Here is a 17,998-nt window from a genome sequence, read left to right as displayed (position 1 = left end):
CTAAATCTCTCCAGCTATTAAAGTGACTTTTCACTCGTTCTCTCCATGTGTTCAAACCATTTCAACACATCCTCTTCTGCTCTCTCAACCATACTTTTTATTTCCACACATCTCTCTTACCCTTTCATTACTTACTCGATCAAACCACCTCACACCACATATTGTCCTCAAACATCTCATTTTCAGCACATCCACCCTGCTCCGTACAACCTTATCTAAAGCCCATGCCTTGCAACCATATAACATTGATGGAACTACTATTCCTTCAAACATACCCACTTTTGCTCTCCAAGATAATGTTCTCTCCTTCCACATTGCTCCCAGAACCTTTGCCCCCTCCCCCACCCTGTGACTCACTTCCGCTTCCTTGGTTCCATCCGCAGCCAAATCCACTCCCAGATATATAAAACACTTCACTTCCTCCAGTTTTTCTCCATTCAAACTTACCTCCCAATTGACTTGTCCCTCAACCTACTGTACCTAATAACCTTGCTCTTTTTCACATTTACATACATATACATTTCAACTTATACATACATATACATTTCAACATATACACACATATACATATCAGAATATTCATACATATACTTACACATGTTCATATTCATATTTGCTTGCCTTCATCCATTCCCCGCCCCACAGGAAAACAGCATCACTATCCCCTGCTTCAGCAAGATAGCACCAGGAATACAGACAAAAAGGCCCCATTTGTTCACAGTCTCTAGCTGTCATGTGTAATGCACCAAAACCATGGCTCCCTATCCACTTCCCAAGCCCCACAGACCTGTCCATAGTTTACCCCAGATGCCTCACATGCCCTGGTTCAATCCATTGACAGCACGTCGACCCTGGTATGCCACATCATTCCAATTCACTCTATTCCTTGCACGCCTCTCACCCTCCTGTATGTTCAGGCCCCAATTGCTCTAAATCTTTTTCATTCCATCCTTTCACCCTGAAATTTGGTCTCCCCCTTTTCCTTGTTCCCTCCACCTCTGACACATATATCCTCTTTGTCAATCTTTCCTCACTCGTTCTCTCCATGTATTCAAACCATTTCAACACATCCTCTTCTGCTCTCTCAACCATACTTTTTATTTCCACACATCTCTCTTACTCTTTCATTACTTACTCGATCAAACCACCTCACACCACATATTGTCCTCAAACATTTCATTTCCAGCACATCCACCCTGCTCCGTACAACCTTATCTAAAGCCCATGCCTTGCAACCATATAACATTGATGGAACTACTATTCCTTCAAACATACCCACTTTTGCTCTCCAAGATAATGTTCTCTCCTTCCACATTGCTCCCAGAACCTTTGCCCCCTCCCCCACCCTGTGACTCACTTCCGCTTCCTTGGTTCCATCCGCTGCTAAGTTCACTCCCAGATATCTTAAACACTTCACTTTCTATAAGTTTTCTTCATTCAAACTAACATACCAATTTACTTGCCCCTCAACCCTACTGAACCTAATAACCTTGCTCTTTTTCACATTTACATACATATACATTTCAACTTATACATACATATACATTTCAACTTATACATACATATACATTTCAACTTATACATACATATACATTTCAACTTATACATACATATACATTTCAACTTATACATACATATACATTTCAACTTATACATACATATACATTTCAACTTATACATACATATACATTTCAACTTATACATACATATACATTTCAACTTATACATACATATACATTTCAACTTATACATACATATACATTTCAACTTATACATACATATACATTTCAACTTATACATACATATACATTTCAACTTATACATACATATACATTTCAACTTATACATACATATACATTTCAACTTATACATACATATACATTTCAACTTATACATACATATACATTTCAACTTATACATACATATACATTTCAACTTATACATACATATACATTTCAACTTATACATACATATACATTTCAACTTATACATACATATACATTTCAACTTATACATACATATACATTTCAACTTATACATACATATACATTTCAACATATACACACATATACATATCAGAATATTCATACATATACTTACACATGTTCATATTCATATTTGCTTGCCTTCATCCATTCCCCGCCCCACAGGAAAACAGCATCACTATCCCCTGCTTCAGCAAGATAGCACCAGGAATACAGACAAAAAGGCCCCATTTGTTCACAGTCTCTAGCTGTCATGTGTAATGCACCAAAACCATGGCTCCCTATCCACTTCCAAGCCCCACAGACCTGTCCATAGTTTACCCCAGATGCCTCACATGCCCTGGTTCAGTCCATTGACAGCACATCGACCCCGGTGTATCACATCGTTTCAATTCACTCTATTCCTTGCACGCCTCTCACCCTCCTGTATGTTCAGGCCCCAATTGCTCTAAATCTTTTTCATTCCATCCTTTCACCCTGAAATTTGGTCTCCCCCTTTTCCTTGTTCCCTCCACCTCTGACACATATATCCTCTTTGTCAATCTTTCCTCACTCGTTCTCTCCATGTATTCAAACCATTTCAACACATCCTCTTCTGCTCTCTCAACCATACTTTTTATTTCCACACATCTCTCTTACCCTTTCATTACTTACTCGATCAAACCACCTCACACCACATATTGTCCTCAAACATCTCATTTTCAGCACATCCACCCTGCTCCGTACAACCTTATCTAAAGCCCATGCCTTGCAACCATATAACATTGATGGAACTACTATTCCTTCAAACATACCCACTTTTGCTCTCCAAGATAATGTTCTCTCCTTCCACATTGCTCCCAGAACCTTTGCCCCCTCCCCCACCCTGTGACTCACTTCCGCTTCCTTGGTTCCATCCGCAGCCAAATCCACTCCCAGATATCTTAAACACTTCACTTTCTATAAGTTTTCTTCATTCAAACTAACATACCAATTTACTTGCCCTCAACCCTACTGTACCTAATAACCTTGCTCTTATTCACATTTACATACATATACATTTCAACTTATACATACATATACATTTCAACTTATACATACATATACATTTCAACTTATACATACATATACATTTCAACTTATACATACATATACATTTCAACTTATACATACATATACATTTCAACTTATACATACATATACATTTCAACTTATACATACATATACATTTCAACTTATACATACATATACATTTCAACTTATACATACATATACATTTCAACTTATACATACATATACATTTCAACTTATACATACATATACATTTCAACTTATACATACATATACATTTCAACTTATACATACATATACATTTCAACTTATACATACATATACATTTCAACTTATACATACATATACATTTCAACTTATACATACATATACATTTCAACTTATACATACATATACATTTCAACTTATACATACATATACATTTCAACTTATACATACATATACATACACAGACATATACATTTCAACTTATACATACATATACATTTCAACTTATACATACATATACATTTCAACTTATACATACATATACATTTCAACTTATACATACATATACATTTCAACTTATACATACATATACATTTCAACTTATACATACATATACATTTCAACTTATACATACATATACATTTCAACTTATACATACATATACATTTCAACTTATACATACATATACATTTCAACTTATACATACATATACATTTCAACTTATACATACATATACATTTCAACTTATACATACATATACATTTCAACTTATACATACATATACATTTCAACTTATACATACATATACATTTCAACTTATACATACATATACATTTCAACTTATACATACATATACATTTCAACTTATACATACATATACATTTCAACTTATACATACATATACATTTCAACTTATACATACATATACATTTCAACTTATACATACATATACATTTCAACTTATACATACATATACATTTCAACTTATACATACATATACATTTCAACTTATACATACATATACATTTCAACTTATACATACATATACATACACAGACATATACAAATATACACATGTACATTATTATTTATATTATCAATTATACATAATTGCCATTTCCTGCGCCAACAAGGTAGCGCCAGGAAACTGACGAAGAATTGCCCATCCACTCATATAAGCATATATGCATATAATGTCCACATATGCACATATACACACATATACATATCAGAATATTCATACATATACATACACAGACATATACAAATATACACATGTACATTATTATTTATATTATCAATTATACATAATTGCCATTTCCTGCGCCAACAAGGTAGCGCCAGGAAACTGACGAAGAATTGCCCATCCACTCATATAAGCATATATGCATATAATGTCCACATATGCACATATACACACATATACATATCAGAATATTCATACATATACTTACACATGTTCATATTCATATTTGCTTGCCTTCATCCATTCCCCGCCCCACAGGAAAACAGCATCACTATCCCCTGCTTCAGCAAGATAGCACCAGGAATACAGACAAAAAGGCCCCATTTGTTCACAGTCTCTAGCTGTCATGTGTAATGCACCAAAACCATGGCTCCCTATCCACTTCCAAGCCCCACAGACCTGTCCATAGTTTACCCCAGATGCCTCACATGCCCTGGTTCAATCCATTGACAGCACGTCGACCCTGGTATGCCACATCATTCCAATTCACTCTATTCCTTGCACACCTTTCACCCTCCAGCATGTTCAGGCCCCGATCACTCAAAATATTTTTCACTCCATCTTTCCACCTCCAATTTGGTCTCCCACTTCTCCTTGTTCCCTCCACCTCTGACACATATATCCTCTTTGTCAATCTTTCCTCACTCGTTCTCTCCATGTGTTCAAACCATTTCAACACATCCTCTTCTGCTCTCTCAACCATACTTTTTATTTCCACACATCTCTCTTACCCTTTCATTACTTACTCGATCAAACCACCTCACACCACATATTGTCCTCAAACATCTCATTTTCAGCACATCCACCCTGCTCCGTACAACCTTATCTAAAGCCCATGCCTTGCAACCATATAACATTGATGGAACTACTATTCCTTCAAACATACCCACTTTTGCTCTCCAAGATAATGTTCTCTCCTTCCACATTGCTCCCAGAACCTTTGCCCCCTCCCCCACCCTGTGACTCACTTCCGCTTCCTTGGTTCCATCCGCAGCCAAATCCACTCCCAGATATATAAAACACTTCACTTCCTCCAGTTTTTCTCCATTCAAACTTACCTCCCAATTGACTTGTCCCTCAACCTACTGTACCTAATAACCTTGCTCTTTTTCACATTTACATACATATACATTTCAACTTATACATACATATACATTTCAACTTATACATACATATACATTTCAACTTATACATACATATACATTTCAACATATACACACATATACATATCAGAATATTCATACATATACTTACACATGTACATATTCATATTTGCTTGCCTTCATCCATTCCCTGCCCCACAGGAAAACAGCATCACTATCCCCTGCTTCAGCAAGATAGCACCAGGAATACTGACAAAAAGGCCCCATTTGTTCACAGTCTCTAGCTGTCATGTGTAATGCACCAAAACCATGGCTCCCTATCCACTTCCAAACCCCACAGACCTGTCCATAGTTTACCCCAGATGCCTCACCTGCCCTGGTTCAGTCCATTGACTGTACATCGACCCCGGTATATCACATCGTTTCAATTCCTTGCGCGCCTCTCACCCTCCTGTATGTTCAGGCCCCAATTGCTCTAAATCTTTTTCATTCCATCCTTTCACCATGAAATTTGGTCTCCCCCTTCTCCTTGTTCCCTCCACCTCTGACACATATATCCTCTTTGTCAATCTTTCCTCATTCATTCTTTCCATGTGACCAAACCATTTCAAAACACCCTCTTCTGCTCTCTCAACCACACTCTTTTTTATTACCAAACATCTCTCTTACCCTTTCATTACTTAATCAAACCACCTCACACCACATATTGTCCTCAAACATCTCATTTTCAGCACATCCACCCTCCTCCACACAACTCTATCTATAGCCCATGCCTTGCTACCATATAACAGTGTTGGAACCACTATTCCTTCAAACATACCCATTTTTGCTGTCCAAGATAACGTTCTCGTCTTCCACACATTTTTCAGCGCTCCCACAACTTTCGCCCCCTCCCCCATCCTATGATTCACTTCCGCTTCCATGGTTCCATCCGCAGCCAAATCCACTCCCAGATATCTAAAACACTTCACTTCCTCCAGTTTTTCTCCATTCAAACTTACCTCCCAATTGACTTGTCCCTCAACCCTACTGTACCTAATAACCTTGCTCTTATTCACATTTACATACATATACATACACAGACATATACATATATACGCATGTACATATTCATACTTCCTGCCCTCATCCATTCCTGCCACCACCCTGCTACACAGGAAACAGCAAACCCCCCCACTCTCCAGCAAGGTAACACCAGGAAAAGTCAAAAAGGCCACATTCATTCAGACTCAATCTCTAACTGTCATGTGTAATGCACCAAAACCACATCTTTTTATTCTCCCTATAAGTTAATGGTACTTTCTCACCCCAACTTTCATTTCCCCCCTTTTTCAGCCCATGCACCTTTTCCTTGACCTCCTGTTGCTTTCTTTTATATATCTCCCAGTCATTTGCACTACTTCTCAGCAAGTAGTATCCAAACGCCTCCCTTTTCTTTTTCAGTAACAACCTTACTTCTTCATCCCACCACTCACTACCCATTCTAATTTGCCCACCTCCTACCTTTCTCATGCCACTTGCATCTTTTGTGTAAGCCATCACTGCTTCCCTGAATGCATGATGATGAAGAAATTACCTCATTTGCTCACATCCACTTACTTGGTGTCATGTATAATGCACCAAAACTAGAGCTCCCTGTCCACAATCAGGTCTCATAGTCCTCTCTGTGATTTCTCCCTACTACTTCACAGTCCCCGCTTCAGCTCATTGATAGCATGTTGCCCCTGTAAATTTGGTGAGTGGATATGGCCTTTCATCATGTGTTCCTGGCACTATCTTTCTAACTTGGGAAACAGCAATCAAATATGAAAAAAAAAGATTATTAGGGCTGAAGCTTAGATGTGGTTATTAGAAATGTAAGTGTTTGGGAAAATATAAGGAGAGGAAGACATAATAGATGAAATGAGATCGTGTCAGAAAATAATGAAAGAGCCAGCTTTGTAATTGGTTTGGAGACTTAGTTATTGAGGACTGAAGCCTCTTTTACGTAGATTTGAAAAGTGGTTTTGGCTCAGTGAAAAACAATCCTTTACTTGAAAACTGAATAAAGGCAGGGATTGTTCTACAGTAGATGGTAATTTGAGTAAAAACATATTTCATGATTACAGGGAGATAAGCGTTCATTGAATATGTGGTAAGTTACATAGTAGGATTGTAGAAAAGATAAAAGAAGGTTACTGAGCCATAAATAGATTTTTTGAAGTATTTTAGATCTCTAAGAATTGGTTGTTTGAAATTGGGACATACAAATAGTGGATATCCCATTGTTTATTGTGATTGACATAACTCCTCATTTTCAAACAGATGTGGTGGTGCCCGTATCTGTTACATTTTTCATGAAACATTTGGCCGCACATTAGACAGCATTCACCCGTTGGCTGGGCTTACACAAATGGACATTCTTACAGCAATTCGAAATGCTACTGGACCAAGACCTGCCCTATTTGTACCTGAGGTAAATCACCCTTTTAGCATTTTGCAGTAATTTTTTTTTTTTAGTAACATTTTAGATGAACAATTGATCAGCTTGAACTTTTTTATATTAGTTTACAGATATGTACAAATGAGAAAAGATTGTAGATATAGTGCAAGATGAGCAACAAATGTGGAGATATGGAAGCAAAAGAATTGTAGGGAATGATATAGAGAAATTAGATCAGGAAGTAGAACTGAAGCATTTTAGTACTGATTTTTTTTATTGGAAGCAAGGGGATATACAGTAGGGTCTGGTTATAGCACAAGGTAGGTACTAGTATCTTGCAGTGTCATGTCATGCTGTATCATGAGAACCATTTCCATGTAAGTAAGGGATTAGTGACTGTAGGTAAAAAAACATGAAATATGCACAAAATGTTATATAATGAAAATAACATGCCAAATAATACTTAAAATATTATTCTGCTTTGCCTATTTGTCACATTCACATTTCACTGGGACTCTTGAGTTGGCTAGGCAATTTTTTTTCTATATTCTCTCTGAATATGTAGAAAATCGTTAATTCATGCATTTTTTAAGAACATACTGAGAAGGATTGTGAAAAGATGTACATAGAGAGAATTCAACTGACTGCATCTTTGATCATGTGAGATAAACCTTTTGAACCTTGAGACACCCAACCACTAACCTCCCTGGAATGAAAATTTCTAAACTGTACACTATTGAACCACCTATATTTTTTTTTACAGTATTTATGTTAATAGTGGGGAAGAGCAGTGTGGTTTCAGAAGTGGTAGAGGATGTGTAGATCAGGTGTTTGCTTTGAAGAATGTATGTGAGAAATACTTAGAAAAGCAAATGGATTTGTATGTTGCATTTATGGATCTGGAGAAGGCATATGATAGAGTTGATAGAGATGCTCTGTGGAAGGTATTAAGATTGAATGGTGTGGGAGGTAAGTTGCTAGAAGCAGTGAAAAGTTTTTATCGAGGATGTAAGGCATGTGTATGTGTAGGAAGAGAAGAAAGTGATTGGTTCCCAGGGAATGTTGGTTTGCGGCAAGGGTGTGTGATGTCTCCATGGTTGTTTGATTTGTTTATGGATGGGGTTGTTAGGGAGGTGAATGCAAGAGTTTTAGAGAGAACGGCAAGTATGCAGTCTTTTGTGGTTGAGAGGGCTTGGGAAGTGAGTCAGTTGTTGTTCGCTGATGATACAGCGGTGTTGGCTGATTCGTGTGAGAAACTGCAGAAGCTGGTTACTGAGTTTGGTAAAGTGTGTGAAAGAAGAAAACTGAGAGTAAATGTTGATAAGAGTAAGGTTATTATATTAAGGTTCAGCAAGGTTGAGGGACATGTCAGTTGGGAGGTAAGTTTGAATGGAGAAAAACTGGAGGAAGTGAAGTGTTTTAGATATCTGGGAGTGGATTTAGCAGCGTTTGGAACCTTGGATGTGGAAGTGAGTTACAGGGTGGGGGAGGAGGCGAAGGTTTCGGGAGTGTTAAAGAGCGTGTGAAAAGCAAGAACATTATCTCGGAGAACAAAAATGGGTATGTTTGAAGGAATAGTTGTTCCAACAACGTTATATGGTTGCAAGGCATGGGCTATAGATAGGGTTGTGCGGAGGAGGTTGGATGTGTTGGAAATGAAATGTTTGAGGACAATATGTGGTGTGAAGTGGTTTGAGCAAGTAAGTAAGGAAAGGGTAAGAGAGGTATGTGGTAATAAAAAGAGTGTGGTTGAGAGAGCCAAAGAAGTTGTATTGAAATGGTTTGGTCACATGGAGAGAATGAGTGAGGAAAGATTGACTAAGAGAATATATGCATCAGAGTTGGAGGGAACGAGAAGTGGGAGACCAAATTGGAGGTGATGGAGTGAAAAAGATTTTGAGCGATTGGGGCCTGAACATAGAGGAGGGTAAAAAGCGTGCAAGGAATAGAGTGAATTGGAACGATGTGGTTTACCGGGGTCGATGTTCTATCAATGGATTGAACTAGGGCATGTGAAGTGTCTGGGTATAAACCATGAAAAGTTTTGTGGGGCCTGGATATGGAAAGGGAGCTGTGGTTTCGGTGCATTACACATGACAGGCTAGAGACTGAGTGTGAACGAATGTGGTCTTCGTTGTCTTTTCCTGCTCTACCTTGCAAACGTGCAGGGAAGGGGGATGCCATTTCATGTGTGGTGGGGTGGCACCGGAAATGGATGAAGGCAGCAAGTATGAATATGATATGTGTATATATGTATATGTCTGTGTATGTATCTGTATGTATACGTTTCAGTGTATAGGTATGTATATTTGTGTGTGTGGGCGTTTATGCATATACACGTGTATGTGTGTGGGTTGGGCCATTCTTTCTTCTGTTTCCTTGCGCTGCCTCGCTCACCCAGGAGACAGCAACAAAGTAATAAAAGGTAAAAGAAAATAAAGTTTGAAATGAAAAATTGGAGGAAGTGAAGTGTTTTAGATATCTGGGAGTGGACTTATCAGTGGCTGGAACCATGGAAGCAGAAGTGAGTCACAGAGTGGGGAGGGGGTGAAGGTTCTGGGAGTGATGAAGAATGTATGGGAGAGAAAGTTATCTTGGAGAACAGAAAAGGGTATGTTTGAAGGAATAGTATTTCCAGTAATGTTATATGGGTGTGAGGCATGGTCTATAGATATGGTTGTATAGAGGAGGGTGGATGTGTTGGAAATGAAATGTTTGAGGACAATATGTGTTGTGAGGTGGTTTGATTGAGTAAGTAATGAAAGGGTAAGAGAGGTGTAGTTATAAAAAAAAAGTTTGGTTTAGAGAGCAGAAGAGGGTGTATTGAAATGGTTTGGTCACATGAGAGAATGAGTGAGGAAAAATAGACAAAGAGGATATATGCATCAGAGGTGGAGGGAACAAGGAGAAGTGGGAGACCAAATTGGGGGTGGAAGGATGGAAAGAAAACGATTTTGAGTGATCGGGGCCTGAACATACAGAAGGGTGAGAGGCATGTAAGGAATGGAGTGAATTGGAATGATTTGGTATACCAGGGTCAATGTGCTGTCAGTGGACAGAACCAGGGCATGTGAAGCATGCATATATATGTATATGTCTGTGTATGTTGATATGTATATGTATGTATAAGTGCGTGTATGGGCATTTATGTACATATATGTGTGTATGAGTGTATGGGACACTCCTCATCTGTTTCCTGGCGTTACCTTGCTGACACAGGAAACAACGATTAAGTATAATAGATAAATGTGTATACATGTGCATATGTGGGCATTTATGTATATATACATGCATATGAGCAGAGGGGCCATTCTTTGTCTGTTTCCTGCGGCTACCTTTCTGACTCGGGAAACAGCGATTATGTTATTTATTTATTTATTTTGCTTTGTCGCTGTCTCCCGCGTTAGCGAGGTATCGCAAAGAAACAGATGAAAGAAATGGCCCAACCCACCCACATACACATGTATATACAAATATACATACATGTATATATACATGTATATGCAAATATACATACCTATACATCTCAATGTATACATATATATACACACAGACATATACATATATACACATGTACATAATTCTTACTGTCTGGCCTTATTCATTCCCATCACCTCCCCGCCACACATGAAATAACAACCCCCTCCCCCCAAATATGCGCGAGGTAGCACTAGGAAAAGACAACAAAGGCAGCATTCGTTCACACTCAGTCTCTAGCTGTCATGTAGTAATGCACTGAAACCATAGCTCCCTTTCCACATCCAGGCCCCACAGAACTTTCCATGGTTTACCCCAGATGCTTCTCATGCCCTGGTTCAATCCATTAACAGCACGTCGACCCCGGTATACCACATTGTTCCAGTTCACTCTATTCCTTGCACGCCTTTCACCCTCCTGCGTGAAAAAAGAAATGATATATATCCCTAGGGGTTGGGGAGAAAGAATACTTTCCTATTATTCCCAGCATTTTGTAAAAGGTGACTAATAGGGGAGGGACCTGGGGGCTGGAAATCTCCCTTCCAGTTTTTATTTGCCAAAAGAAGAAACAGAGAAGGGGGCCAAGTGAGGGTTTTCCTTCCTAGGCTCAGTCCTCTGTTCTTAATGCTACCTCGTGTGATAATGCGGGAAATGAATGAGTTTCTTTAAGTTGTTATATTAGACGGTAGTTTTGTTAACTTAAGTGTCCTTGATGAGAATGATATCATTTGCAAAAGGTAATTTGATTTTGTTGTTTCATGTTGGTGTGCAGATGAATTAGAATGAATGTCTTGCATGTAATTGTATTTTTTTTTTATGGTTGGTTTACTTGCTTCTATTGTTTCACATTTTCTGTGGCATAAATTCAGTTACTGATTTCCTTCCAATTTGTGTTTTTGCATATATTGCTCTTAAGGTCTCATTCGAGTTCTGTTTTTTAATCTGTCATTTAGCCAGATGTGTGGTAGATTGTCACTATATTTCGTAATATCACTCGTATATCCCTTAAGAAAATTGATATGAGGAGGTGGAAGGATAATGTGAAGGAGGGTTTAGGGTATGTAACCTGAACACAACAGGGCAAGAGGCATGCATTACATAGAATAAGTTGGAGTGATGTATATATTTGGGGCATGACTCACTGTCGTTGGGCTGAACCTGGACAAATGTAGTAATCCAAGGAAAGTTTGATGTGAGAGCTAGACCATGGATGGTAGTCTCTGGTTCTCTTACAGTATATATGACAGCAGAAAGTGGAAGTATGAGAGTAAGGCCATTGTTTGTTTGTTCTTGGTATTGCCTATCTAAAGTGGGAAAGACACTTAGGTGTAGAAAAATTTTATCATTTTTGAATTGTCAACAGGTTTCATTTGAACTGTTGGTGAAGAGACAGATTCGTCGTTTAGAAGAACCATCTCTGCGCTGTGTTGAGTTAGTCCATGAGGAGATGCAGAGAATAATTCAGTTCTGTGGAACAGAGGTAATATATTTCACACATTGCAGAGTCCTTGATTGATCTGTCTTTATGAAGGAATGAAAGTATGCAATGTATAATTTGATATAATGCAACATTGGACATGTGAACGTTACTGTACATTTTGTTTGCACATTTGTGATAGATTTTGGAAAATTTACTACAGTGGAATGTGATTATTACAGTTTATTAATTTTATATTCATTATGAAGCCATCTTAAGGGCAAATAACTATTTTTGATATTGAAACTAAATTGTGTTTACTCATCGATAGGTTCAACAAGAAATGCTGCGTTTTCCAAAACTTCATGAAAAAATTGTGGATGTTGTCACACAGCTGCTACGAAGACGCCTTCCACCAACCAATTCAATGGTGCAGTATAATTTTATTTGATATTCCTTTGATACATATTAAGTTTATTTTCACTCTTCTCTGTTCTCTTCAGTTTTCCAGTATGTAAGGTTTATAATACTAACCTTGTATATGCAAGCTTTTGAAAATACACAAACATTATGCACATGGTCATGAGAAGAAAGATCATGAGAGGCAAGTGTTTTAGGGAGCAGCTGAGTATCTCAGCAGCTTTGATGCATGAGACCAGGTTTTAGTGATGGGTGGTTCAAATGTGAAGGTGAGTAAAGTGGCAGTTGAGGGTATACTTGGTGTACATTGGGTATTCATTGTTGTGAATGGCACTGGTAAAGAGCTTGTGGGTTTGTGTGCTGAAAAAAGACTGGGGATTTAGAGTACCTGGTTTAAAATGCGAGATATCCATAAGTATGCATATGCGAGTAGCAGAGATGTCAGAGGGCATTACTGGATTACATGTTAACTAATAGGCATGTAAAAGAGAGACTTTTGGATGTTAATGTGCTGAGAGGGGCAGCTGAAGGGATATCTGATCACTATCTTGTCGAGGCAAAAGTGAAGATTTTTTGGAGGTTTTCAAAAAAGGAGAAAATGTTGGGAAGAGAGTGATGAGAGTAAGTGAGCTTGGAAAGGAGACTTTTGTGAGAAAGCACCTGGAGAAATTGAGTGTAGAATGGCAAAATGTGAGAGCAAAGGATGTTAGGGAAGTGGGTGAGGAATGGGATGTATTTAGGGAAGCAATAATGGCATGTGCAAAAGATGCGTGTGGCATGAGGTGGGCAGATTAGAAAGAGTAGTGAATGGTGGGATGAATAAGTAAAAATGTTAGTGAAAGAGAAAAGAAAAGTATTTGGATGATACTTGCAAGGAAGGAGTGCAAATGACTGGCAGGAGGTCAGACATATACATATATACACATGTACATGTTCATACTTGTTGCCTTCATCCATTCTCGTTGCCACCCCGCCACACATGAAATGGCACCTCCCATGCATGCATGAGAGGTAGCGTTAGGAAAAGACAACAAAGGCCACATTCGTTCACACTCATTCTCTAGCTGTTATGTGTAAAACACAGAAACCACAGCTCCCTTTCCATATCCAGGCCCCACAATAGAAGAATTATGTTTATGTATATGTATATGTTATCTCTGGGGTTAGGGGAGAAAGAATACTTCCCACATATTCCCTGCATGTCATAGAATGCGACTAAAAGGGGAGGGAGGGGCTGGAAATCCTCCTCTCCCATTTTTGATTTTCTAAAAGAAGGAACAGAGAAGGGGGCCAATTGAGGATATTTCCTCCAAGGCTCAGTCCTCTGTTCTTAACGCTACCTCGCTAATGCGGGAAATGGCTAATATGGATAAAAAAATATATATATGTGCGTGTATGGGTGTTCATGTGTATATGTGTATATTCTTTAACTGTTTCCTGGCACTACCTCACTGATGTGGGAAATGAAGAATGGCCCATCCACTCATACACATATATGTATATTGACAGCACGTCAACTCCAGTATACCACATCGTTCCGATTCACTTTATTCCTTGCATGCCTCTCGCCCTCATGTATGTTCAGGCCCCAGTCGCTCAAAATCTTTTTCACTCCATTCCTCCAGCTCCAATTTGGTCTCCCGCTTCTTGTGTTCCCCACCCCTGACACATTTTTTTTTTTTTTTCAGTGGTTTCCTTTCCTACCTTACTGAGGTGGCATGAAGTACACAAAGCTGAGGCATCTTGTGAAAATACTTAATTAGCTCTCTTGTATTCCTTTCTTTTTGAAAGTGAAAATACTGGAAGGGGGATGTCCACCCTCCTAGATCCCTCCCCTTTTTGTCATCTCCTAGAACACTCACTAGAGTTGTGGGTAAAATTTCTTCTTCCTCTTTTCTGAGGAAGAGATGGGATGTCTAATCAGTCAGGGTTTGAGTCGTTGTTGTTGGATGGCATTATGAGTTCAGTGAAAAGTGCACATTTATTTGCACTATAGTTTTGTTCATGTACCTCCACATTTGACAGGAAGTTGATTTGAGTATGGAAGTTTGTAGTGATTTTAGGGAAAGGAGAAATATTGAATGGGAAAGAAGTAGTGAAAGTGAGTGATTTTGGAAAAAGAGGCCTGTTTGCAGAGAAACCAAGAGAGGGTGATTGAAGAGTGGCTGATAGATGGTAGTAAATTAATCTATGTGAGTAGAAGAGCATTAGAGGGCATAGTGCTTACATGTGTTGGTTAAGTGTGAGATATATGGAAGTTGGTCATATGAGAAAGGGTAATAAGTGGTAGGATGAGAAAGTCATCTTGCTAGAGAAAGAGAAAAGAGGTGTATGGAGGATATTTGTAGGGAAGGAGTGCAAACAATTGGGAGGTGTAGTATGGAAAGTAATGGCAGGTCGAAGAAAGGTTCAGGAGCTGAAGTTGAGGGCAAATGAGGGATGAGGTGAACTTCAGAGAGATTAAGAAAATCACTTTAGAAGGAGGAAAATACTGGAAGGGAAACAAAGTAAAAGGAGGCAACAGTAACGGAACAGTTGGTGAAGTGGTGGCAGGTAAGATGATGTGAAAAAGAGGTGTAGTGTTCTGAAGGAGTATTGAATTTGCTTAACGATAGGGTGGGAGATGTGGTGTGTTTGGGATGGGTGGTATGTGTTGTTAATAGTTTGTTGAGAAGGGAGGAAGGGATAAAAATCCAGCTTAAGATGAAGTGTGGCAAGGCGGTGGGAGTGGCTGGGATTGTTGTTGAGTTTTTCAAGGTGACAATATTTTTGATTGGCTATTAAGGCTATTCACCATTTGTATAGCCCAAGGTGAAGTGCCCTTACATAAAGGAGAGTTATATACAAGTTAATGCTTGAATTACAGAGGTATAATTATGTTGAGTATTCCAGGTAAGATGTATGGGAAAGTGGTGATTAAGAGTGTGGTTACATGCATATAGCACCTGATGGAAGGAATATTATGGCTTCAGGTTTAGAAGAGTGTGTTAGCTTTGAGGAATTTATGTTAGGAATTCTTGGAGAAAGAGAGGGGTTTGTATTTGGCATTTATGCACACTGAGAGAGTGTATGATAGGGATGATAGTAATGCCATTATGAAGATGTTACAAATTTTTTTTTTTTTTTTTTTTTTATACTTTGTCGCTGTCTCCCGCGTTTGCGAGGTAGCGCAAGGAAACAGACGAAAGAAATGCCCTACCCCCCCCCCCCATACACATGTACATACACACGTCCACACACGCAAATATACATACCTACACAGCTTTCCATGGTTTACCCCGCACGCTTCACATGCCTTGATTCAATCCACTGACAGCACGTCAACCCCTGTATACCACATGACTCCAATTCACTCTATTCCTTGCCCTCCTTTCACCCTCCTGCATGTTCAGGCCCCGATCACACAAAATCTTTTTCACTCCATCTTTCCACCTCCAATTTGGTCTCCCTCTTCTCCTCGTTCCCTCCACCTCCGACACATATATCCTCTTGGTCAATCTCTCCTCACTCATTCTCTCCATGTGCCCAAACCATTTCAAAACACCCTCTTCTGCTCTCTCAACCACGCTCTTTTTATTTCCACACATCTCTCTTACCCTTACGTTACTTACTCGATCAAACCACCTCACACCACACATTGTCCTCAAACATCTCATTTCCAGCACATCCATCCTCCTGCGCACATCTCTATCCATAGCCCACGCCTCGCAACCATACAACATTGTTGGAACCACTATTCCCTCAAACATACCCATTTTTGCTTTCCGAGATAATGTTCTCGACTTCCACACATTTTTCAAGGCTCCCAAAATTTTCGCCCCCTCCCCCACCCTATGATCCACTTCCGCTTCCATGGTTCCATCCGCTGACAGATCCACTCCCAGATATCTAAAACACTTCACTTCCTCCAGTTTTTCTCCATTCAAACTCACCTCCCAATTGACTTGACCCTCACCCCTACTGTACCTAATAACCTTGCTCTTATTCACATTTACTCTCAACTTTCTTCTTCCACACACTTTACCAAACTCAGTCACCAGCTTCTGCAGTTTCTCACATGAATCAGCCACCAGCGCTGTATCATCAGCGAACAACAACTGACTCACTTCCCAAGCTCTCTCATCCCCAACAGACTTCATACTTGCCCCTCTTTCCAGGACTCTTGCATTTACCTCCCTTACAACCCCATCCATAAACAAATTAAACAACCATGGAGACATCACACACCCCTGCCGCAAACCTACATTCACTGAGAACCAATCACTTTCCTCTCTTCCTACACGTACACATGCCTTACATCCTCGATAAAAACTTTTCACTGCTTCTAACAACTTGCCTCCAACACCATATATTCTTAATACCTTCCACAGAGCATCTCTATCAACTCTATCATATGCCTTCTCCAGATCCATAAATGCTACATACAAATCCATACATACAAATACATACAAATGCTACATACATGTTACAAATGTATTGTGTGGAAAGAGGGCTACTGAATGCTGTGAAAAGTCATATCCAGAGAGTAAGGCTTATGTAAGAGTACAAAAGAAGGCTGAGTGGATACAAGTGAACTTGGATCTACATGTAGGATATTTGATATCACCATGGCTTTTTATCTGTTTATAGAGGTGGTAGTAAAGGAAGTAAATTCATGGGGCCTGGGAGGTGAGTCAGTTGCTGTTTGCAGATGACACTGCTCTTTTAGCAGATCTGAGAGAGAAGGTCCAGAAGCTGGTGTCTAAGTTTGGATGCATGTGAAAGGAGGAAGTTGAGAGTAAGTGTGAACAAAAGCAAGGTAACGATTTCTAGCAGGGAACCAAGACAGGCCTGAATGTGAGTTTCAGTGGGGAGACCCTTGAGGAAGTGGAGTGATTTAGGCACAGTAAC

The 17,998-nt window shown here is 39.1% G+C and overlaps 1 protein-coding gene across 1 annotated transcript in view; it reads left to right on the top strand.

Annotated features, from left to right (window-relative positions):
- Positions 1–17,998, top strand: part of Drp1 (dynamin related protein 1) — a 117,178-nt gene that overhangs the window by 24,348 nt on the left and 74,832 nt on the right. The window contains exons 8-10 of the mRNA XM_071656136.1: positions 7,677–7,827; positions 12,635–12,751; positions 13,020–13,118. Coding sequence (XP_071512237.1) covers positions 7,677–7,827; positions 12,635–12,751; positions 13,020–13,118 — 367 coding nt within the window. The remainder of the gene's footprint in view (positions 1–7,676; positions 7,828–12,634; positions 12,752–13,019; positions 13,119–17,998) is intronic.

The sequence above is a fragment of the Panulirus ornatus genome, chromosome 62 (genome assembly GCF_036320965.1).
Source record: "Panulirus ornatus isolate Po-2019 chromosome 62, ASM3632096v1, whole genome shotgun sequence".
Classification (NCBI taxonomy): domain Eukaryota; kingdom Metazoa; phylum Arthropoda; class Malacostraca; order Decapoda; family Palinuridae; genus Panulirus; species Panulirus ornatus.
This window is presented reverse-complemented; position numbering and strand designations above follow the sequence as displayed.